Genomic DNA, 25,604 nt, shown 5'->3' on the forward strand with positions numbered 1-25,604 from the left:
GACTTCAACCAGAAAGAAACTTCTCCCTCACATAAAACACATCCAGAGGCAACAGTCAGGACTAGTAGGGCAGCTTCCCTAACAGTCATCAGGGCTTCGGGCTCTTTCTATCTTGTTACTCCATCATCCTCTGTGGCCTTACCGCAAAGTCCAAGGGAGCTACTGGAGTTCTAGTCTTCATATCTACATTCTAGCCAGCTGAGAGGAAGGAGTGCAGGAACACTTCGAAGAAACACACAAACCTTTTGATTCTTTTTGGCTGAGAACTTGGTAAGCAGCTCCACTTAGCTACAAGGGAAGCTGGTAAATGTCTTTTGTGCAGATGGCTAGGAGAATGTGTTAGTGGCAAACAGCAGTCTCTGCTACAGTGACATCACTGCATCCTGCAATCCTGTTCATTGTGCATCTTCCTCATAATATTGTAAAATTTTAAAATGGCAGATGTCTTCTCTTACTCCTGGCACAGACACTGACATATTTTAGGCGCTTTATCATTTGTCCAACAAAACATTTTTTGCCTAGTTTTTATTTCCTGATGAAATTTAAGAAGTGGTTTTAAAATAGATATAATTAGGTATACCTGTAAGACGTGCTTGAAAAGCTGTGCGTAAAACAAAATTTTCTATTTAAATCTTACTTCTCCCTTGATTTCCAATACATTAGGGCATGCATTTCCAAGGGGGAGAGAAGGGGAAAGGAACGCAAATAATTTAGAGGAAAGTTACAAAACACGGGCAAAATCTAAAAGCAACAAAAATGCAAAGGAAGTATAAGAAATATAAGGATCAGAGGTTAAACAGAAACAAAATTCCCAAGAAAATCAAATTTAATTTAAAATTTTAAGCCAGAATGAAAATTTCAAAGAAGCCACCAAATCAAACTACTACTGTAGGTGATTTGAACAAGTGTCTTCAAGTACAGCATAATAGTTGCGAACTTGGCTTTGGAACCAAGTTAATTGCAGCTTTTCCTATTATTAGCTGTTACTCCTACCAGTTAATATCTGAGCTAAAATTTTCTCACTTGAAAAATGATATTCTTTCATAATTGTTACAATGAGAAAATCAGAATATATGTGAAGTATTTAATACAGGATTTAGTGCAAGGAAATATTCTATATATGGTAGTAATACCATTCTCATGATACATTTCACTTATAAAATTATTTTCCCTTCCCTCTAAAATTAAGTAGTTCTAAGAAATAAAACCTATCTTGAAAGTTGTTGCCTTTTTGCTTTTCCCCTTCTAAACTTATAGCTCCAGGACTGGTCATATACATATTTTTTAAAAATTCCAGATCATATGCTATTGATAAATGATCCCATCCACAAATTTGTAATTCTAATTATTTAAAAATTCATTGATAGCAATGTATATCAAAATAAATCTCTACAGACTCAACAGAATCAAAATTTCAGTCTTCTATGGCAATAATAGGTACTGAGGCAATTTACACTTATGATATTCCATAATATCTGATTTTCAACTCAGAGAGGGAGGCAAGACACAAGTTAACAGTTTACACTAGTTAACAGGCTACTTCTAAATGTAGCCCTTACTAATGACCTTCTTTTGCCCAGTTCATGGATCCTCAGAGTGTGAACTCTCACCTTTTTTCTTCTAGATAGCATGCCATATATACTTCTAATTGGCACTTATCAAAGAACATGCAATCAGTTCTTCACAAGATTATGAGCCTCTCTCAAAGGTGGGCACAATATCTTAAGTCCCTGGTATCTTTTCTAGGTTATGGAACTCATTTTCAGTGGATGATCACATGCTCCTGGAAATGGGCCCCTCCCCTAGCTATAAAAGATGAATCAAGAATCTAAACTAGTTAGTTTTATGGTGGGCCTTGACCTCTTTTTTCTAACAAGATTAAGTAGGGGGTGGAGTGGGAGGGAGTAATGGGAGAGTACGGGAAAGATATTTCTCTCTGATAAAAGGCTGAGAGCTGCCCTTACCACCTTGTTTGGGATGTATGAAGATACCATATTTGGAGCTGTGGTAGTCATCTTGTGACCATGAGGCAATAGACACAGAACAGCAACGCTGAAGCTGATGGAACACAAAAAAACACTGAGTCACTGAATGAACCTGAGCACCTCCTATCACCAAAATTCTTATTAGGCTAAAAATAAATGTCCTTATGGCTGAAGTCAGTGTTAGGTTTTCTCTTACCTGCAGCCAAAAGCACCTCAGGTACTACATAACACTTTTTCCTCCAGAACTTCTTACTGGTTCATTATAGCCATTGGTTCCTGTTCTGCTTGCCTGTTCTTCACCAAAATGCCTATAATGCTTTTGGACATAGCTGTGCTTTAAAATTTTCTGTTATTTTTCTATTCAAAGTTCCCCAAATACCCATATCTAGGTACTACACAGACTAACATTTGAAAGCAAACAGTATATGTCAGTGAACAAAAGGAAAGACCTTTTTTTTTTTTCTGGACAACATAAAGCTCTATGCTATGTATCATTCATTGGTAATAAACTGTAAGTGAGTAGCAGAGTTCTGATGAACAAAATAAGATCTGTGTAGCCTCCTGGATTAATAGCAGAGAATAGATTAGCAGCACTGTTCTTCCTGATGCTGATTTTTTCCCATTTTCTCAACTTTCATGAGATCAAAGGAAGAAATGCTTCAGGTCTGTTTACAAAATGGCATGCTGTCTACATAAAACGAATCCCATAAATCACCTTAAGATCCAGTCAGTTTAATATAAAATGTTTTTAATTGTTTTTGAAAACATTTAAAAAACAATTTTTGAGCACTTTCAATAAAAAAAGAGAACTGAAATGCTACTGCAATATTCAACTACCGTAGTTTCAGCAGGTACAACAGACAACAAAACACTGGGGAAATCTTGAATTTTTGCACTAAATGAAAACATGAAACAGGGCTTGTTTTTGTAATTTATGGTGTAGTAAAACACATTATAGTACAAGACTGTTATATGAACCTCTGATGCACTGCACAAAAAAACACTTTCCTTCTTTTCAGTTCAAAAGTCAGTGCTTATTGCAATTATATGCAAAATTATTTACTTCATGAAGTCTTATCATGATAAACAGTATGCAAAATGTTTAAAACATCAAAACAATGAAAATAATCTGAGAAAAGAACATATTCAACAATAACTAAGCAGAATTAGTAAACATAAAAAAGCAAATAACTTGTGAATAACTATGCTTGTCTGGCTAACAATGAACCAGTTTCAGTACAGCCAAGAAAAAAAAAAAGTGGTTACAGGAATACCTAGTACTGTACAAGATAAGTCAATAACACTCATGCACATTTTGTGATCATGTATTAACATGGTGAAGCAAACTAAACTTAATTTTTCCTGCTGTAATATTCTCATGTAAGAGAATAAGAAATAGAAATATCTCATTGAGATTAATGCACATTGCTACATAAGACAATTTTATCTGTCACTTTGATGACATTTTGTCTTTTCATAATGAAACACATTTAAAAAGTTTAATCTGTGGACTGTATTGGTTGCATTTATCCTAAGAGATGTGCCTACCACAGGTTCAACAAATTTAGTGCAATATATGAACCCCAGAAAGTTTGCTGGACGAATTCAACCAAATTTAAAGTGTTTGCTGCAATACTGTACAGGGGGTTAAAAATCCTCCAGTCTTTATATTTTTATCAAAAAAGATTTCCATTATTTTTGTATTAGTAGGAAGTTAATAATGTAAACAAGGGATTAGAATGGCCTCAAAATCTCCTTTTCAGAGTATCTCATGTAGAAAGGCTCCCATCATTTGTTAAAAGAAATCACACAGTTTCCTTTGGGTATTGCATACTTTGGTGTGCAGTAGTGCTGTGTCTCAATGTACAGTGAAGAAATAACTAGTATCAAGAAAAAAAATCTAACAGATCATTAAATCAAGATAACAGCAAACACACACAAATGCCAATAACTAGGACATATCAATATATAAACCTCTGAGCCAAACCTAGCACCATTTATTTATCAAAATGTTAATACCCTACTTTGCAAATTTATTGAACAATGAAATCTTATTAAATTAAACCCTTCATCACATTTGTTAAATATTCATGGATTGTAGTCTTTTGATTGGCTTACGGTAAAGGAAAGCTTAGCTAGGCTCAAGGTAGCATAGCAATGGTTTAATGTTAGCTTTAAAAACCTAACGGCAATTTTTAAGTCTATTTGAAACTGATATTGAAGCTCACTTAAATGGAGCTGTCGACTAGTGAGAAGATTTGTGTCAGCATGAAATTCATAAATAATTATTCACAAAACAAAATGGGAGCCACAGAGAGAAACATTTTAAAACAAATCCTGAGTGCTTCTTTTGCAATTGTGGTTATCACAATAAATAAAAATTAAGCATGTTATAAAATGCTCCTCTTCTTCAAGTACTATTGATATCCCCTTTGTTTTATCAGAGATATAAAGATTTGTGACTTCAGACCTCAGGTGGTGAAATGTTTTCTGTTTAGTTTTTTATGTTCTCTCCTGCTTATCTGTTTTTCAAAGGGATTCCCATGATCAAATTGCATTTCTATATTCAGGAGCAGTGAAGGAGTCAGTCACTAAATCGAGGACTTATAATTAAAACCCTTCAAAATAAATCTTAAATAGAATTTTAATATGTGCATGCAGACATACTGTGATGAAACTAAGAAAATGCTTTTAGTTTCCTTCTAAATTCCCCTATCTCAACTACCAAATAATAAAACATAAAATATTCTTCTAACATGCTTGTATATTTATTCTATTAAATTACAATGTTTGGAATTACTTACTTGTCTGTGTGTGTGTGCACGTGCGGGCATGTCTCTGTCTTAGCTCCATGTTAAAATCAACATTTTAAAAAAAGACTAATGCAAGGTTACAAATATAAATGGCTACTAGTTTTTCCTTTTAAATATTTTAGCGCAGCTTTTGCTTTCCTTACATTAATATTTAATTTTCCATTATTTTCTCCTATTTAAGCCCTTCGTTGCAGGTGCAAATGGTACTGAAGTCCCAGAAAGTCCTACAGAGATTTTTTTTCATTCTACAGTAGCTCTATGCTTCAAGCCTAAATACTTATAATAACCTGAATATTATCCCTGTTTCAAGGAAGACCTTCTTGTCTACAGTTTACCTTAACAATGATTTCATATCTAAATGATAATGCCAACAACAAAAATATCCTATACCTAAAATCAATGGTTTCCTCTAAAATCTGTGCAGATCAACCAATGAATTAAAATAAACTTATACAAAATAAAGATCTAGACTGCTCTCGTAAAAACTGGTTATTCTTTTGTTTACTAGCAAATAATGATTAAATGGGGAACATTATAAAATTGAAAACCTAATATTTGTTTTTCTACAGCCTACTCTCTTCAGAAACTTGTTAAGAGCTGAGGCGAGTCTAACCATTTCCTACTGAAGAAGAAACCGCTTCTGCAGCAAACTCTTAAAATGTCACAATTAATAGTAAGTGTTTCTGCTGCGGGAGGCACTTCCATTAAGACAAATACAATACATATGTCTTTCGATACAGTGTGCTACATATTATAAAATACAATTTAACCCAACATTTCAACAGTAGGGTGGTCCTTGCTTTCTATCCATTCAAAACCTGATGAAGTCATAGAGCTCATGGATTCACTGCAAATTTGTTGAAATAATGGGTCATTCTTTAATTCTTCCAGTGTAGCTTCATCATCTTGTCCCTGCTGACGACCTGGATCAAACAGTAGATTTGGATCTAAAGCGTTCAAATCATTGATGCTGCCTGAGAGCTCAGAAGACAACCTGATGTCGCTAGAAAAATCAGACGCAGGATTAGTGAGATCAGATGCTACCTGACCTACCAGCTGCTGGTTGGTTTGCAAGCTGTCTCCACTCAACAGGTCTTTAACAGTGCTACTGAAATCTAATTGTTGCTCTCCAATTTCTGATTGTGCTTGATTATCGCCAGGAGAAAAACTGATCTGATCGGTGCTATTACTTTTGGTGAGGTAAGATGGTGCTTGGAATTCATAAATAGAAGTGCTGGAATCGATCATATTCTGCGGATTGGCACTAGGAAAGACAGTGGAAGTTTCCAAAATCTGAGTGAGATTCATCCGGGCTGTATAATTGGAGGGCAGGTTGTTCATGCCCAAACCTCTCACTGCATCATCATTGTCAGAATCAAGTTTACTCAACAAAACATTGGTTATCTTTTTACTGTTTGTTTGCTTCTGAAGAGCATTTGGGAAGGCTGTTTGCATCATGACTGTCAATGGAACCGACTGACTTCTTTGAGCTATGTTGTTGGCACATGCATCCGTGTGAACGTTTGTGAAAACATGAACTTCAGGGGTTACTGGACTTCCAAAGGGGGTCACATTAGATCGGGGGATATTAGATACTGGGTAGAGGGTGCTTCCACTAAGATTACGTTGGCGATGAACAGCAGGGCTCACGCTTCGGCACCGGAAGTTGCTGCTGGCCGAAGAGTTAGTTCCTTTATTATCAAGAGGGGCAGGGACCGCAAAGCCCTCCTGTTTGTTGGTGTTACTTACAGTGGCACCTTGATGCTGCACAGGAGAGACAGGAGTCAGACGACCAAAATGAGTGTCATGATGTCTGGATTGAGACTGGTAAGACTGTCCAGGCACAGCAAAAGCATGAGGTTTCCTGAAACGGTCTTCCACTAGTTCCTGATAGCTTGGGAGAATGCCATGGCCAGAAACGGATGAATTACCGACCCCACTATACCCATTATTCATCCATTCAAGCTTGGTTTTGTCGGGGTGTGTGGCCATGGGTCTCTGCATCGGTTTCACAGGACTACTTGAGACAATGCTGGCGTCATGATATGCCATACTGGAGCTTATTGGGGTAAATGCAAATGGATTCCTGCATTCCACGGGGCTGGGAGGGACACTGCTGCTGCAGTTAGAATGGGGAGTACCGATGGGTGTGTGTCGGCTACTTCCTAAAGCACTATCCACGGGTGTGGTCTGGGCCAACCTGGAGCAAGGGCTCTCCCGTGACAGGCTCTGAGACCCAGCAACCACTTCAGATGTGGGGGTGGGGGTGGGGGTGGGGGTTGGGGTCGGGGTGGGGGTTGGGGTTGGGGTGGGGATCGGGGTGCCATTGCTACGGATGGGGTGGTAGAAGTGGGTGCTGGGGGCGTGAGATGACGCTGGAGCGCCTGGAGTTACAGACTGACTCTGAAGGGTCATTCCCAAACAGTTACCGTAAGCATGGGAATTGTTCATTGACATCTGCTGTTCCATGAGTACCAGCTCCTCTACAATACTGTCCTGGGTAAGCTCCTCATCGAAAGGAAAGTAGCTTTCATTTGCTTGGGAAACAGAAGGCTCGAACTCCTTCAGTTCGGACTGTAGAGGTAACTGATCTGAAGACTGTGCTTGCATTTGACTCAGAGAAGATTCTTGCATCTGGCTGTGTAGTTGCTGGGAATACGTGCCCTGTGGCATTCCTTCTAATTCCCAAACAGACTTCTCTAAGTCATTGATATCAGAGTGCTCAGGAACTGTCATGACACTGATACCTTGCTGTTGTTCACAGCCGGCAGACAGAAACTCAGAATCCTTAGTGACCTGTTGCCATTCATTTGGATTAAAGCTGCCATGCGATTTTGAATCACTGTCCAAGAGAAAGACACTGCCTTCAAGCTTTACTTTTATATCTGGAGATGATGATGGCGTGGTTTGCTGTTCTGAAGCTAAATCACTGGTAACAAGAGCAGAGGAATTCACGGGTTGACTTGCCACTACGTGCGAGTTAACATTTGTTGATACCTTGCTAGGAATCTGAGAACCTGCTGCTGAACTTTCTGCTTTCCCTGAATGTGGAACCTTTTGGTCCTTCTTAACACTGCCTGGTTTCTGACCTTCCGAGATAACTGCAGAAAGCTGTTCCACAATTGGTTTCTTTACAGGAGGCACCTGGGACTCTTGCAATGCAGAAGACAGCCGCTTTCTTGGACTTTTAGTGCATAATTTAGGGTCTTTATTTATTGAGTCACCATTAGATGGTGAGCTGGTGCTGGTGAAAGTTAAGTTCTGAGTGGCAACTGAGAGAGTGATAGTGCTTTGATTATTGCCTGTTGAAGTGCCTGGCAGAATTTCATTACAGCGATTTTTACATTTGGTCCTCTGGTCACAGACCTTAGTTGCTTTTATTTCATTAACACCTTCATTGGAAGGTTTTTGCACTACTCCCTCTGTATTACTTTTCTGCCCCGAGAGGGCACTAGGTGTTGTTTTGGGCACGTCAGCCCCATCAGAGTTCTCTTGGCACTGTACAGGATGCTCATCTGATGACATCTCAGGTTCCATTTTGACTTCCACAGCAGATGGTCCCCCGGTGCTGCTGGTCCTGGATCCAGGAGACTGAAGTGAAACAACAGAACCATTCTTGATCTGTGGAATGGTCCTTGATTCTTCAGTTGTTCCTGCAGCACTGTTTACTGAGGCAGAGTGTTTCAGGGGGGCACTACTGTTGCTGGGTGTGAGCGATATTGCTGTCATTTTCACCACATTTAGAGAACTCACGTGTGACGTGGGGACAACAGCGGTTTTGATGGGACTACTAGTAAAGAGGACAGTAGTTGGAGAGCGGATGGTGAGGGCACTGGTGTTGGCTGGTTTGGGTAAGATCTGAGGGTAGCGGTGACGGGCAGAGCGATCCCCCCCAGGACTGGCTGGGACATGCTGAGGAGTCTTTGGTGCCTGCTTCACAGACTGCATGTGCTGAGTGACCACCTGTACATTGAGGGGAAGAACTTTGCCATCAGAAGAACTCATTGGACTTGGTGAAGTTACCAGTTGCCTGGTCCGTTGGACCTGTTAAAAAGGCGGAAAACAAAAATATCAGAGGTAACAAGTCTAGAATATAAATAGCAATTCATATATTCATTAGTATTAAGGCATTTGATACATGTAATGCTAAAAAGAAAAAAAAAGACAGTTTGTATGTTAGACAAGAGTTTTTAGACCAGATTTGATAGGACCAGACAAGAAAATACTATAATAAATGCAACATAGTGTAATATAGTTACCAAATACAATGATATGTAAGAAGAGTATTAAGACTTCAATGAAAAACTTCACATTTGTGATGAATACTTGCTAAAACAATGAATTTTAAGGAGGTTATAGGGAGCAGAAATAAAATCCTGAAGAAACATGCAACTATAAAGGTATCTAACTGGAGTCTGTGGCAAGATGACTCACTCACCGGGGAGACTGTCTTATAAATGGATCTCCCTTGGGCATTACTAATAAACCACTGTGGATAAGGTCTCAGATAAAACTGCTGCCTTCCCCAGTTTTCTCTACAATGAACAGTGCAAGAGTATGGTTCCCAGGTATTCCATGTTTCAATAACATGATGATGATGATGATAAGGATAATGATAAGAACAGGAAAAACCACAAGATACTATATTTCCCTAATAACATCATAAATAACAACATAAAATACCATCTTGCTTTAGCATGATGCACTCATTTTATTTTTATTTATTTATTCTTAAACATTAAAAACAATTATTAATTAATTAATTAATTAATTTTTGGCTGCTCTGGCTCTTTGTTGCTGCGTGTGGGCTTTTCTCTAGTTGCGGCGAGCGGGGGCTACTCTTCGTTGTGGTGCACGGGCTTCTCATTTTGCACGGGCTTCTCACTGGGGTGGCTTCTCTTGTTGTTCAGCATGGGCTCTAGGAGCACAGGCTTCAGTAGGTGTGGCATGCGGGCTCAACAGTTGTGGCTCATGGGCTCTAGAGCATAGGCTCAGTAGTTGTGGTGCACGGGCTTAGTTGCTCCGTGGCATGTGGGATCTTCCTGGACCAGGGCTCGAACCCGTGTCCCCTGCATTGGCGGGCGGATTCTTAACCGTGGCGCCACTAGGGAAGCCCATGCACTCTCATTTTAAAAGCCTCTTCATCATAAACTCAGTTGTGTGAGACAGGCAAGGAGTAGACCATAACCTCTATTTGTTGATAAGAGACTCAGAGTAGCTTAGAGATTTGCCCAAGATCCCATGTCCAGCAAGCCATTGAGACAAGTCTATGTTAATGTATTACCAACACATATTACAATTTTGCTCCATCTGAATGTTAAAAAGGAAAAAAATATAAACCAAAAAAAGTTTGCAATTGTGTCACCTTTGCTTAGCTAGAGATGAAACAACTCTGAAAATGACTCATCTCTTACATAAAGCTCTGACCAGTTATGTGCAAACTTGTATGTCTTGTAATTTCACTTCTGTTCCTTTTATAGCTCACGCTGTAATCAACAACGTATATCCTGAATAAAAGACAACCGACTGAAGTGAAATCGTGTGTGGTCACAAAATCATTTTATAACTGTATCTACACCTATACTTGCCTCCTTCTGTGCCACTTTAAACTAAACAACTGACTTCCCACAATCCCAGTAAGGCCAAATGCTATTTAATGATATTACCGGAATGGGACTAGGGACAGCTGCCACAACGATACCGATAGGCTGAGGAGAGAGGATTGCAGGATTTCCATTAGAAAGACTAGTCACTCCATTGGTTGTAGCGCCTTCTGATTTTTTTGCTGAGGATTCTCCTGGCAAAGGGGATTGTAGTTTCTGTTCTTGTTGCTTCTTCTGGATTTTCCGTTGCAACTGCTGTTTAGCGTCAATAGGAGATGGCAGAGTCTTCACTTGGGGCTGAAAGGAATTACTTTCAGCTGTAGGTATAAAAGCAGAAGGCTGGGTAATTCCTTTAATTCCTGAAAATAAACAGAAAGTAAAGCTAAAATACTCTTTATAGAAAGCAGTTACAACTCAATTTCTAAGACTATGTAGCCATTTACTGGACAAAGCAACCAAACCCAGCAAATTTTAACTCACAATTTCTTTATAAAGCATAAATATTACACCTCCAGTTTATAAACATTTGTCAATATGGTTTTAACTGACACCTTAAAATATGGTTCAACTTAGATGACAGCTGTAGTTATATCTGCAATAATAGATGAAGATTTTGAAAAGAGTAGTAGCGATGTCACTAATGTGCAAAAGCTAAGATAAATGCCAAGATAACATGTTTTACATTTTATCAGATGTCAGAAAAATCTTCCTTCACCCTTCTCTAATTAAGAAATTCATGCATTTTCACGATTTTAATATTCAGCCCACAAGGGGCACTCAATAAATATTTGCTGAAACCATCCATATCTTAGAAAAAAATTGTATGGGGAAAAGAAGTCTTTAATTCTACATGAATTTCACGAAAATAGGTAATACAATTTTAACTGCTTTAATTAATTAATTGGTTATTCCAGTATGACCTAGGAGAAATTAAGCAGAGTTTCTTAATAAGACTGAGGTTAAGATATTCTAAAAAAGGGTCACTGAAAAAGCTTTTTAAAGTAGTAGTAAGATCAACACTGAGAAAAAGGAATGATAAAATAAGCAAGGGATAAATTTTAAGAAAACTTGATTATGTAATACGACTAATTTTTCAAAAGCTCATTTCACATTTAGGGAGTGACATTAAGATCATTAGAAAGTGAGCAGGGGTCAGTAGAAACAGTGGAGAGAGGCAAAGGGAGGACACCCCTGTCCTGCTGGCACATCCTGACCTTCCCTTCCCCTCCCCAGCCGTTTCTGCTTTTCATCTTGTTAACAGCAACAGCTTCGGGAGTGGGAGACGGGAAGGAGGGAAAGTGACTGTAAACTCTAACCCACACACTCACTGCTCAACAATCCCACATGTTCTGACCCCCCTTTTATCACCTAAGTACTATTCTTTCTCCTCAAATCCAACTCGAATTGCACTGCTCCCATCCGGTCCGCAGCCTCGGCTCTGGCTGCTCAGCACCTGCACCCGAGAGCCTGTGCCAACTGCTCAAGCTCGCTGTCTCATGCCTCCTGCTAGGGTTTCTGGACAGGCATGAGTTCCAAGCAGCTGCTTACAAAGGACATCTGTAATACAACCTGTTCTTAATATGGAGACGATACTTACAAAAAAGCAAATGCACCTTCAAAGGATGAAGATTCATCACTACCAAAGATATTTTTAAAAGTGGCAATGGGGCTTCCCTGGTGGTGCAGTGGTTAGGAATCTCCCTGCCAATGCAGGGGACACGGGTTCGAGCCCTGGTCCGGGAAGATCTCACATGCTGCGGAGCAGCTAAGCCATGTGCTACAACTACTGAGCCTGAGCTCTAGAGCCCGCGAGCGGCAACTGCTGAGCCCAGGGGCCACAACTACTGAAGCCCGTGCACCTAGAGCCCACGCTCCACAACAAGAGAAGCCACCGCAATGAGGAGCCTGTGCACCACAATGAAGAGTAGCCCCCGCTTGCTGCAACTAGAGAAAGCCCGCATGCAGCAGTAAAGACCCACTGCAGCCAAAAATAAATTAAAAAAAACAAAGTGGCAATGGCTGAGAACGAAATTTCAGAAGATGTTAAAAAACAGCCTCCCAAGCTACTTTCAAAAAGTGAAAATGCCTACTTATATATGTGATTTTTAGTATTTGTTTAAAAAATATACCTTTCTTCACACATATGCCTTAAAAATCCATTCATTCAACATTTCTTTCAGTGAGACTATGTGAATAATGTGGGAAATAAGAAGATAGAGATGTCTCTGTTTCTTTACCCCATGATACCTCCTAAGTCCTCAACTTGTGAAAGTACTCTTCTGGGTGTCAGTAGGGGTAGGAGAAAGAGAACACAGAAAGTTGAAGGGCCCATATCTTTTAGAACCTCATTTTGCCAGAAGCTAGGAAGACAGTCTGGTGTAAAGGAGTAACCTGGGTTTTGGAGAAGGACAAATCAGGATTCAAATTCTGGCTAATTCCACTACTTATCTGACTATGGACAAATTACTTAACCTCCCTAAATCTGTTTCCCGATCTGTAAAATGGGAATAAATATCCCCTATCTTACAGGACCACTGGGAGAATAAATGAGGTAACAGATGTGAGCTATCTAGCTAGATAAGGCTGACTAAGCACTCTCCTGCCCCTGTGTAACTACATAAGTGTACAGATTAGAGCCATCCATTTTATATCGAGACAGGAAAAATTATGATGAGGCTCTTGTAAAAGGCTATTTTGCTGATATTTATGGTCCTCAATTGACAATAAAATGAGAGAACAGAACAATCTCTCTCACACACATACTACAAATGCTTAAAGCTTCTGATAAATTTAAACAGAGAAAAAGGATTCCTTATTAAAATAACGAAGTTAAGATAGAAAAGTAAAGTTATTTAAGAGTATAATTATAATTATAGTTCTGGCTGTGATAAATCTACTGTTTCATATTAATAAATTTTTTATAGAAGTTATAATTTCCTAGAGTAATAACAAAATGTATTCACTCTTTTTTAGGTTTATAAAGTATGACTGAAATAAGACATTTAAAAAATTTCATTAAAATAGATACTTTACACAGCTATTAATTTAGGAGGGAGTTATTATTCCAACGATACTGTCTGTCCTAATACTGTTAATTCTTAAGTTCCTATCTGAATAAAAATACTCATTGAATGCATATTAAAAAATCACTCTTGCTACTTCATAGTAATGCTTCACATGGTTTATTTTTTGTGAGACTAAGGTACCTTTCACATTGTCCAAAGATCATTTCATTTATAAGTATTAGTTTTGGGGATAGGAGTCTTAGCAAGTAATTAAAAAACTTAATCTTACTTTTTACTTGTAATATTTAATTCATTAATTTAGAAACACATATATACTTAAAAGTACACATACACATATTCTTTAAACTTTAAAACAGCAATGGAAAAATTAATGAAATACCAACTAGGAAATCATAAAAGCTTCATACGTAAGCAGAGCAACATACAAAGTTTATCATGAAAGAACTATTATTATTTTTGTTAGCTCAACAAGCCCATCTGAATTTAGTATTAAGGGAAGTAAGAGTGAATGCATACAAATACTAAAAAGACAAAGGAGGTTTTTGGCTAAGCTCTTCTTTTTACTACCAACTCTAAATATAGTTAACACCCTGTCAGTTTTAGCTTGTTAATAATTTTGTACCTGGTGGTGCTGCGGCCATTACAGTTAGAGCTGCCATTGACTTGGTGCCTATATAGTGACTTTTTACAAGGAAGCGGGCTAATTCCAAGACCGTGTCAAATGGCTGGCTTAACACTTTCTGGGCCCATTCACACACAAGACGGCAAGCAGAAGTGATAACTTCCTCATCAATATTTTGAAGCTGCCCAGAAGGTTCAGCTCCTTCCAACTAAACAAAGGAAAAAGGAAAAAAAACGTTTAAAAGAAAGTTCAGAGAAATTAAATTGAAGCACACTTAAGATACATGTTCTTAATCAGAAGATACAATATAAAACTATTGAGTCAAAGTAGTACTAAGTGACTGGTACTGGCAGGCATAAAAGTAGAGACCTGCAAATATGAGGCCTATGCCTATACCCACTGGTGCACGGCCACCAGCAGTGTTGTGAATATAACATTTAAACATATATTGTTAAACATATATGGAAACTAACAGATCTTTTGAATTTTTAAAAAAGCCTTTCCTAACATCAAGAAAACAAACTATGCCATAAGCCGTATTTTCTCTTCTGAAAACATTCGTTCTACACGTTATTCTATAACTTAAATTTTCCTCTTGACAATATATACCGTAGATATATCTACAAATCAGGAACTTTAGATCCATCTTTTTTCTCCTTAATTTCATGAACCACGGTGATATAAGTCATATATGCTAACAGTTACCAGCCACTGTTGAATTTTTTGGCTCATTTATTTAGTAAAAGACAGTTCCTGGTCCCTGGCTTTATCCAAATGAGACCATGCAGAATCGTTTCAATGTTGATAATAAGGTACAATTCTACTTATCAAAAAGAAAAGGCAGAAATTCTTACCCCATCCCCAGTTTTGTGAAAATCAAGATTGGGTAGTGTTGGCATATGAACAAAAGCTTTTTTTCTTAGTCCACTGTAGCAATACGTAATAAATGGTTAAGGTCTAAAGTACTCGAAATTAAATGAACTGTTTATATAGTTAGCACTTGAAAAGTAACCATATATGAAATGAGAATAAAATCAGCCTGAGATACCATCTACTTTCTGAGTTCTTCAGTAAAAGAAAACTTAATATTAGAAACTCAGGACACCTTTACTCTTTTGAAACTGAAACAGTCCTTGTAGAATGTTACTGGCTTAAATGGAACAAAATGATTTTCATCTGTTATAAATTTTATGAATAAATGTTCCTAATAAGCTGTGCCAGCCACCAGTAACAAACAGGTCAGAAGGAAAGGAATATCCAGATGGAAACCTGGCAGAGAGAAGGGAAACTTTAGCCCAGGGCACTGGGACAAAAACAACTCTTAAGAGTGTCACAAGAGCTTTAACCTTTTCACTTCTTTTTTTCCACTGAAACGTAAAGGATTATCACCTGTAACATGCCAAAGACACACGAAGACATTTTTGTTTGTACTCAGGAAACAAGACTCGGTCGTGCAACAACTGGTTAAAGAACACCTGGAGCCGTTTTAGAAAAGCAGTCTCTCCCTTCCCCTTTACATCTCCCCCACAGCAGAATTTTATGTTTTGAAAAAGGCCAAAAGCTAAGCAGAGAGAAATGATGTATTTATAATATGATACAGAGACCCTCCATGTTACAATCTTCTTCCAACGGTAGGAAGAACTTTAGTAAACTCTTAATTTTAATTTCCTTACTTCTGTTTGCACCTAAGTATTTCTCTATCATGAGAGGGGCCTTTTCTATGCCCTGGCTTTAATTTTAATACAGCCTTTAAAGGGTTGGGTGAAAATACAAAGAGAACACTAATCTTACAGCACAAGTTCCACAAAAAATTTTTTTGAATGTTGTATATATTGCCAAGGAGATCCCTATGTTTCTAAATTAGAGGAAGGAAAGATGAGAAACTAACATCTTTCTCCACTTTCACTGATATAATTTACAACTGCTGTACTGTGGCGTGCCTTAGTAATTCTATAGTTAAGGAAAAGAAGATCTGACCATTAAGAACACATTATAGTGACAGAGTAAGGTGAAATCTATCACAATCCTGATAACCACTATTTGTTATTTCTCTTGCAGTGTGATAAACAGCTGGGAAAATACAATTTACAATTATTCTAAGTACTTTTGAGTCGTTTATATTTGTTGATTTAAATTTATTTCTAAATATAGTTGCTAGTTGAACTACAGCAGCAAACGTTCTGCAATAAGTGAGAGCTTAAAGAGATTACTAAAAACCATTCTGGTAAAGGATATTTAGATTTGCCTCTTGTGCCCAGACGACGTGCCTTCATGTTTGGAAAGACATTTTTCATGATCTTTCCAAAGTCAGCAGCACTTAATGGATGGTAACCAAGATTGTCACAATAGCTCCTGCAAAAGAAGGAGTGATCAATTCAGAGAGAGCAACAGAACTCAGAATCACATTAGCATAGTGTTATTTCAGTCCAATTTGACCCCATGAGAAAGTGAAAATACACATCTTCAAGTCATTCACCACAGTTTTCACTGATACATGCTCATCCTTCTTTAAAGACTAACTCAGGCTTACTTAGCTTGTTTCATCCTCAGGGTACACAGTACTACTGCTTTTAATAGCAAAAACTTGCAGTAAGACATTGGCAGTACAAAGTTTTCCAGCTACAATCCAAACGTGCATTCTGAAATGAGAATATCCAGGCTCGACCAGTAGGGCTATACGTTTCCACATATATATCAAGCTCACATACTGGAATAATTTCCAATGTAAACATTATGTGTGTCAGACATTAGAGACAAAACTACTACATAGTTTGGAATAGAAACACGATGTATTAGAACTAAAAGGGACCTTAGGGATCATCTATACCAACACTCTCATTTTACCAATAAGGGAAAAAAATGAAGGCACAGTGTTCTCACCCTCCCTCCCCCATTATTGCAAGAAGAAAGTACCTTGTAAGGCAGTAACTTCAAGTGGGACCAGGGAAACAAGCCAAGTCTTACCTACTACTAGATCAGGTGTTCTGTTTTTCTCTACAGCTGCCAGTCATGGGTAAAAGGCCAATTCCTTCTCTACCAGTTCAGCAGCAGGAAAATGCCATGTCCTATTCTGGCTACCAAGGCCTCCCTCATAACTGTTGGCCTTTGGGAGAACCGCTACCAAAGAGCAAGTCAGAGGAATTCCAAAATAACTCAATCAAATCTCCCCAGCTCATCCCCCATTTCAGCATCAACTAGAGCAGCTTCTTGATGAAGAAGTCATGCAGTAGAGAGCCAAGGAAAGAGGTTTAGGATGAAGAAGGAAAACCACTGGAATGGGCTACATATAATGGTAACTGGGACTTGAGTTCTTGTAGATGGCTGAATATCCTGGCAACATTCTTGAAGTGAACTGAATTCCAGAGGTCAAATTAGTAGAGATTCAGGAGAAGGTTGGGACCCCTAGGAGCCTTAATAGAGAGAACAGGGTAGGTCTGAAGACTGGTGTTTTTCTTGATTGGGCCCTCCCTATCCCAGCACCAAATACCACACACTTCTGTTGGGGGTGGGGCTGAGGGGAAGGAGAAGTGTTGTCTAGCAAATGCATTCTCAACAATGCTGCAGAGTAGGGAGAAGGGAAAGGAGCTAATATGTATCAAAAACTCCCTCTATAAGGAATATTAGATACATCATATGTAAGTTGAGACTAATACTCCAAATGGTTCAGGGGCCGAGGTTTAAAGCACAAAGTGAAGGAGTGACTATTTGGGGGGGCTGACAATTTAAATGAATTGCATCAAATCATAACCATTTCAGTAGCAAGTTAAATTGGTCATCTTTATGGTTTAAACCAGCGCAGAAAGAAAATGTGAATGATTCTTTTCCACCTTAGGGACTTGATACTTGTTTCCTCTACCTGGAATATTTTCTTACCCTTCAAGCCCCTGCTTGTTATGATTTTGAAAGGGTCTCTACTGACTACCCTATCTAAAGCAGTGCTCTCCTGCCATACCCTCACCATATTTCTTGTGTGTGTACTTTCTTTTCTTCGCCTGACTTAAAATTATGTAACAGCCAATTTATTTGTTATGTATCCTCCATTAGACTGTAAGTTCAAAGAGGGCAGTGACCATATCTATCTGGTTCATCACTGTATTCTCATCACTAGGAACAAGACTGAAGAGTCATATTATGCCCACGTGTCACATTAAACCTTAATATGACATACAACTTAAAATGACTTTAAATATGACTTAATAAGTATGCCATATTTAAAATGACAAGACACCTTAAAGAAACACATAAAACAAAGCAAAAAAGAAAACAGTAACCACTGGCTCCTATGACAGCACTGGTAGATGGGCCTAAAAAAATTGAAACCAAATAAAGAGAATCAAAGCAATGAGTCTAATGAGAGATATAATATCCATTCTATTCTCCTTTTGTGATTTAGGTTTTGATATTTTTTTCATTATATTAGTATACAAAAGTTCTTTATTATGGCAAAAGGGGTAGGTGGAAGGTTGGCAAAATTAAGTGTCAGGATGATGAATGCAAAATTTGCTTGTCAAACTGAACTAATCCTGAGTGTGATTTCAGAATGTGACCATCTAGTTTCATGTGGTTTCTGATTCTTATTTATTCCACTAAAAGCAGGGAATTCACTATTTGGAAGAATAACAATGAACTTACCTTTAAAATACTCTTTAGTGGATAAATATATAAAGTATCGGTTGGCCAAAAGGTTCGTTTGGTTTTTTCTGTAAGGTGGCTCTAGTAGCACTTATTGTCTTTAACTTCATTCAAAACAATTTTGTTAGATTGTATGTGACAGCTGTCATATCAGCTTGCATTTAAAAAAAGACATCAAAACTGGTGAATTTTTGTGTAGTCATTTTAATATCGAAGATGGAAGAAAAAAAGCAACATTATTTCAAGAAAGGTAAAAACGCAACCGAAATGCAAAAAAAAAGATTTGTGCAGCACATGGAGAAGGTGCTGTGACTGACTGAACGTGTCAAAAGTGGTTTGCGAAGTTCTGTGCTGCAGATTTCTCGTTGGACGATGCTCTACGGTCGGGTAGACCAGTTGAAGTTGATAGTGATCAAATCAAGGCATTAATTGAGAACAATCAACGTTATCCCACGTGGGAGATGGCTGACATACTCAAAATATCCAAATCAAGCACTGAAAATCATTTGCACCAGCTTGGTTATGTTCATCGCTTTGATGTTTGGGTTCCACATAAGTTAAGCGAAAAAAACCTTCTTGACCGTATTTCCATGTGCGATTCTCTACTAAAACATAACGAAAACGTTCTGTTTTTAAAACAAACTGTGACGGGCGATGAAAAGTGGATACTGTATAATAATGTGAAACAGAACAGATCACGGGGCAAGCAAAATGAACCACCACCAACCACACCAAAGGCCGGTCTTCACCCAAAGAAGGTGATGTTGTGTATATGGTGGGATTGGAAGGGAGTCATCTATTATGAACTCCTTCTGGAAAGCCAAAGATTAAGTCAAACAAGCTCCCAATTAGACCAACTGAAAGCAGCACTCCACGAAAAGCATCCAGAACTAGTCAACAGAAAACACAGAATCTTCCATCAGGATAATGCAAGACCACATGTTTCTCTGATGACCAGGCAAAAACTATTACAGCTTGGCTGGGAAGTTCTGATTCATCCACTATATTCACCAGACATTGTACCTTCGGATTTCCATTTATTTTGGTCTTTACAAAATCCTCTTAATGGAAAAAATTTCAATTCCCTGGAAGACTGTAAAAGGTACCTGGAACAGTTCTTTGCTCAAAAAGATAAAGTTTTGGGAAGATGGAATTATGAAGTTGCCTGAAAAATGGCAGAAGGTAGTGGAAAAAAACGGTGAATACATTGTTCCATAAAGTTCTTTGTGAAAATGAAAAATGTCTTTTATTTTTACTTAAAACCGAAGGCACTTTTTGGCCAACCCAATACTTTGTAGACATATAATAAACAACTCAAATTATACCTCCTGAATCAAATAGTAGGCAATGTTAAGAATAAAACTGCTTATGGTTCAAAATTCTATACTTTGACACTGTACATGTCAAAGAGAAAATAAAGAGCACCTCAATTTGAAAGTAACAATAACAATACCCAGACAGGTCATCAATTTCTTTAATTTTGTGAAACTAATGAACTGGAAATGAGTTCAGAAGGTTGTATAGTTCAACTTCCTGCCAGTTGTGGAAATGGCTATCCTCCTGAATGATGGGTTACCTCTGAACACTTCTCCTGATAGGAAGGGCTCTATATTGTGACGTGGCCTATCCAATTTTCAGTGGTTCTAATTTTCAAAGAAAAATAACTTCATTATTACAGGCTCTTCCCCATTGAGAAGTTCTAGACATTCAGTGACACTGTTTAATATAATTAAGTATTTATAGGTTATCTATCCATAATTTTGAAACCAGGGCTATATAAGATGCCATAGGTCATTCCAGGCCATGTGGAGATCTTGGATAGTTTACATCTTGTTTTCCTGCTTCATAACTAAACTGCAGGTTGATCAAGCAAGATATGGTGTCAGTTAACACCTAACTCAGCGTCAGATTATATTTATGCAAGACTCAAAAAAGGGGAAGGTACAGAGAATGTTCTGTTCACAGGATAACTAACATTCTAATGCCATTCTTCAAATGAGATTTTTCTTTTGGTCTTACTCTTTTTTTAAAAGTGTGCTTTACAGACTTTGAAATTAAGCTTAATATTTAATATGGCCATGAACATGTCACTCAAAATCCTCAGTAGCAAGTCAGTCTTCAATGTTTATTCATACCATTTACAAATAAACTATTAAGTTAAAGGTAAACATTGTTTAAAGGTACAAAAATACAAATAAAAATCATAAAAGACTTGTGGCAAAATATAGTCATAGGATACATAACAATACCTGGACATTTTTGGACCGCTTTGTATGTGTTACATCATTTAATCCCCCCAACCACCTTGAGGCAGGTTGTTTTTTTTGTTTTTGTTTTTTTCCTGCGAAGCTGTTTTTATAGTTCTTTTGAGACATTAAATTTCAAAACCCATTATAAATAAGCCCCTATTTTCTTACAGATGTTAAAAAAATGGCCTCAACATTATTTATATGAAAACATTCACACACTTTAGTATACATAAAGTATATGTGTTATCTATACTGCCTAAATGTCAGTTAATGAGGATGGTGACAGTAGCTCCTAGAATGCAATTAAGCTGTCTCATTGCAATGACACATTATTACCTATAAAAAGATTGGTGCAAAAGATAATCCTTACATTATTATGTAGAAAATAAAGAAAACAGCATGTGTATAAAATGTTATAAAGTCCAACTGCTTTTATTTATAAGAATATGCTTTCAATTTGTGTACCAAAAATTCTAATTTGGCTATGGACTCCTACAATTCAAGGCATATACTTCTGACTTAACGTATGCTTTCAAGATTTTTTATTTTTAACCTCTTGACCGAGTTCACACATCTCTCCCACCCTCTACCATCATCCTTTGACAACAAACAATATATTATCTATATCTGTTAGCTTTTTTTAAAGGAATTTTTAGTTTCAACATGTAAGACAGATCACATTGTATTTATCTTTCTCTGACTTATTTCACTTAGCATAATGCCCTTGAGGTCCATCCATGTTGCTGCAAATGGAAAGATTTCATTCTTTTTTACAGCTGAATAATATTCCACTGTATATACACACAATTTCTTTATCCATTTATTCATCAATGGACACTTAGGTTGTTTCCATGTCTTGGTTATTGTAAACAGTGCTGCAGTGAACAGGAAGGTGCTTATCTTTTTGAGTTAGTGTTTCATTTGTCAGATATATACCCAGAAGTGGAACTGCTGGATCATATGGTAGTTCTATTTTTAATTTTTGAGGAACCTCCATACTGTTTTTCACAGTGGCTGCACCAATTTATATTCCTACCAACAGTGCACGAGGGTTCAATTTTCTCCACATCCTCACCAACACTTGTTATTTGTTATCTTTTTGGTAACAGCCATTCTGACACGTGTGAGGTGATATCTCATTGTGGTTTTGATTTTCATTTCCCTGATAATTTGTGATGTTGAGCATCTTTTCATGTACCTGTTGTCCATCTTTATGTCTTCTTTGGAAAATGTCTATTGAGATGTTCTACCCCATTTTAAAATCGATCACTTTTTTTTCGTTATTGAGTTGTATGAGTTTTTTATACACTTTGACTATTAACCCCTTAACAGATAGATATATGACTTGCGAATATTTTCTCCCATTCAGTAGGTTACCTTTTTATTTGGTTGATGGTTTTCTTTGCTGTGTGGAAGTTGTTTGGTTTGATATAGTTCCACTTGTTTATCTTTGCTTTTTAAAAATTTTATTTTTGGTGTCAGATTAAAAAAATCATTGCCAAGGCCTATGTCAAGGAACTTGCTACCTATGTTTTCTTCTAGGAGTTTTATGATTTCAGATTTTATGTTCAAGTCTTTAATCCATTTTGAGTTGATTTTTGTGTACAGTATAAGATACTGTTCCAGTTTCATTCTTTTGCATGTGGCTCTCCAGTTTTCTCAACTCCATTTATTGGAGAGACTGTCCTTACCCCACTAATTTTGGCTCCTCTGTTGTAAATTAATTGATCACGTATGTGTGGGTTTATTTCTGGGCTCTCTATTCTGCTCCATTCAACTATATGTTTGTCTTTATGCCAATACCATACTGTTTTAATTACTATAGATATGAAATAGAGCTTGAAATCAGGGAGTGTGATGCTTACATGTTTGTTCGTCTTTCTCAAGATTGCTTTGGCTGCTTGAGGTCTTTTGCGGTTTCATACAAATTTTAGAATTCTTTGTTCTATTTCTGTGAAAAATGCTATTGGAATTTTGATAGGGATTGTATTGAATCTGTAGACTGCTTTGGGTAGTATGGACATTTTAACACTATTAATTCTCCCAATCCATGAGCACAAAATCTCTCTCCACTTATTTGTGTCTTCTTCAACTACTTTCCTTGATGTCTTGTAGTTTTCAGTATGCAGGTCTTGAACATCTTTGGTTAAATGTAATCCTAGGTATTTTATCCTTTTTAATGCAGTTGGAAATGGGATTGTTTTCTTAATTTTGCTTTCTGATAGTTTGTTATTAGTGTGTAGAAATGCAAAAGATTTTCGTGTATTGATTTTGTATCCTGCAACATTACTCAATTTGTTTATTCGTTCTAACAGTTGTTTTGTTGGAGTCTTTAGGGTTTTCTATATATAATGTCATGTCACCTGCAAATGGTGACAGTTTTACTCCCTCCTTTCCAATATGGATGCCTTTTATTTCTTGTTCTTGCCTAACGGCTCTGGCTAGGGCTCCCAATACTATGCTGAATAAAAGTGGAAAAAGTGGGCATCCCTGTCTTGTTCCTAATCTTAGAGGAAAAGCTTTCAGCTTTTGAGTATGATGTTGACCGTGGGCTTGTACAATATATGGCTTCTGTTATGTTGGGGTACATTCCCTTCATAGCCACTTTGTTTTTATCATAAATGAATGTTGATTTTTGTCAAATGCTTTTCCTGTAGCTATGGAAATGATCATATGATTTTTATCCTTCATTTTGTTAATGTGTTGAATCACATTGACTGATTTGTGAATGTTGAGCCAGGCTTGCATCTCTAGAATAAATCCCACTTGATCATGGTGTATGATCCTTTCAATGTATTGTTGAATTGTTTGCTAATATTTTTTACATCTGTATTCATTAGGAATATTGGCCTGTTAATTTTCTTTTCTTGTGGCATCCTTGTCCGGTTTTGGGATCAGGGTAATGCTGGCCTCACAAAATGAGTTTGGAAGAGTTTCCACCCCTTCTATTTTTTGGAAGAGTTTGAGAAGGATAGGTAGTAATTCTTCTTTGAATGTTTGGTGGAATTCACCAGTGAACCTGCCTGGTCCTGGACTTTTGTTTGTTGGGAGGTTTTTGATTAGTGATTCTGTCTCCTTACTAGTAATCAGTTGGTTCAGATTTTCTATTTCTTCATGATTCAGTCTTGGTAGGTTGTATGTTTCTAGGAGTTTATCCATTTTTTCTAGGTTGTTCAATATGTTGGCATATAGCTGTTCAAAGTGGTCTCTTATGATCCTTTGTATTCTGTGCTATCAGTTGTACCATCTCCTCTTCATTTCTGATGTTATTTGAGTCCTCTCTTTTTTTCTTGGTGAGTCTAGCTTACGGTTTTTCAGTATTGTTTATCTTTTCAGAGAACCAGCTCTTATTCCGTGGCATGTGGGATCTTCCTGGGCCGGGGCACGAACCCGTGTCCACTGCATCGGCAGGCGGACCCTCAACCACTGCGCCCCCAGGGAAGCCCCTACTGTGTCTTTTAAGGATGATGTTTCCTTATTGATTTTCTGTCTGGATGATCTATCCACTGAGGTAAAGGGGGCATTAGAGTCCGCTACTATTGTTGTACTGGTGTCTGTTTCTCACTTCAAGTTTGTTAATATATGCTTTACATATATAGGTCCTCCTAAGTTGGATAAAAAAATATTTTATAAATGTTTTATCTTCTTGTTGGGTTGGCCCAATATAATGTAATGTCTTCTTTGTCTCTTATTATATAGCCTTTGTTTGAAAGTCAATTTTGATAAAAGTATAGCTATCCCAGCTTATTTTGGTTTCTATTTTCATGGAATATCTTTTTCTATCCCTTCACTTTCAAGTCTTTGTGTGTCCTTATATCTAAAGCAAGTCTCCTGTAGATAGCATATAGATGGGTTTTGTTTTTTATCTATTCAGCCACTCTGCCTTTTGATTGAAGGAGTTAGTAAATTTACATTTAAAGTAATTATTGACAGGTATGTACTTATTGCCATCTTATTTGTTTTCTGGATGTTTCTGTGGTTCCTCTCTGTTCCTTTATTCTTCTCTTGCTCTCTTTCTTTGTAGTATGATGACTTTCTTTAGTGATATGCTTGTACTGCTTTCTCTCTATCTTTTGTGTGTTTCCTATAGGTTTTTGCTTTATGGTTACCATAAGGCTTACATATAAAAACTTATAACAGTCTATTTCAGGTGGTTAACACCTTAAATTTGATTACATTCTGAAGTTCAACGTTTTTACTCTGCCCTCCAATGTTTTATGTCACATTTTATATTTTAATCTTCTGTATCCATAAGTTATTATAATCATAGTTTTACTACTTTTGTTTATCTTCATACTAGCTTTATAACTAACCCATTATATTTACTATATATTTACTTTCTCAGTGACACTTATTCTTTCATATGTTTTCTTGTTACTAGTTAGTACCCTTTCTTTAGAGCTTATAGAAGTCCCTTTAACATTTCTTGTAAGGCAGGTTCATGGGTGATAAACTCCTTTAGCTTTTGCTTGTTTTAAAGTCTCTTTATCTCTCCTTCAATTCTGAATGATAACTTTGATGGATAGAGTATTCTTGATCACAGATGGAGATTTTTTTCCTTTAGCATTTTGAATATATTGCGCCAATCCCACTGGCTTGTAAAGTTTCTGCTGACCAATCTGCAGGTAATCTTATGAGGGTCTGCTTGTACATAACTAGTTGTTTTTTCTTGCT

General features: G+C 37.3%; 1 protein-coding gene across 2 annotated transcripts in view; it reads right to left on the minus strand.

Annotated features, from left to right (window-relative positions):
- Nucleotides 1-2,712: 2,712 nt before the first annotated feature.
- RFX7 (regulatory factor X7) overlaps nt 2,713-25,604 on the minus strand; it is a 158,104-nt gene continuing 135,212 nt past the window's right edge. For both annotated transcript variants that reach the window (XM_082617083.1, XM_082617084.1), the window contains exons 6-10: nt 16,285-16,401; nt 14,904-14,988; nt 14,050-14,257; nt 10,465-10,760; nt 2,713-8,842 (exon numbers count right to left, since the gene is read on the minus strand). In XM_082617083.1, the coding sequence (XP_082473209.1) occupies nt 5,564-8,842; nt 10,465-10,760; nt 14,050-14,257; nt 14,904-14,988; nt 16,285-16,401 (3,985 nt within the window). In that variant the 3' untranslated portion in view covers nt 2,713-5,563. The remainder of the gene's footprint in view (nt 8,843-10,464; nt 10,761-14,049; nt 14,258-14,903; nt 14,989-16,284; nt 16,402-25,604) is intronic.

This window comes from Mesoplodon mirus (assembly GCF_964341445.2).
Source record: "Mesoplodon mirus genome assembly, chromosome: 4".
In the NCBI taxonomy this organism is placed as follows: Eukaryota; Metazoa; Chordata; class Mammalia; order Artiodactyla; family Ziphiidae; genus Mesoplodon; species Mesoplodon mirus.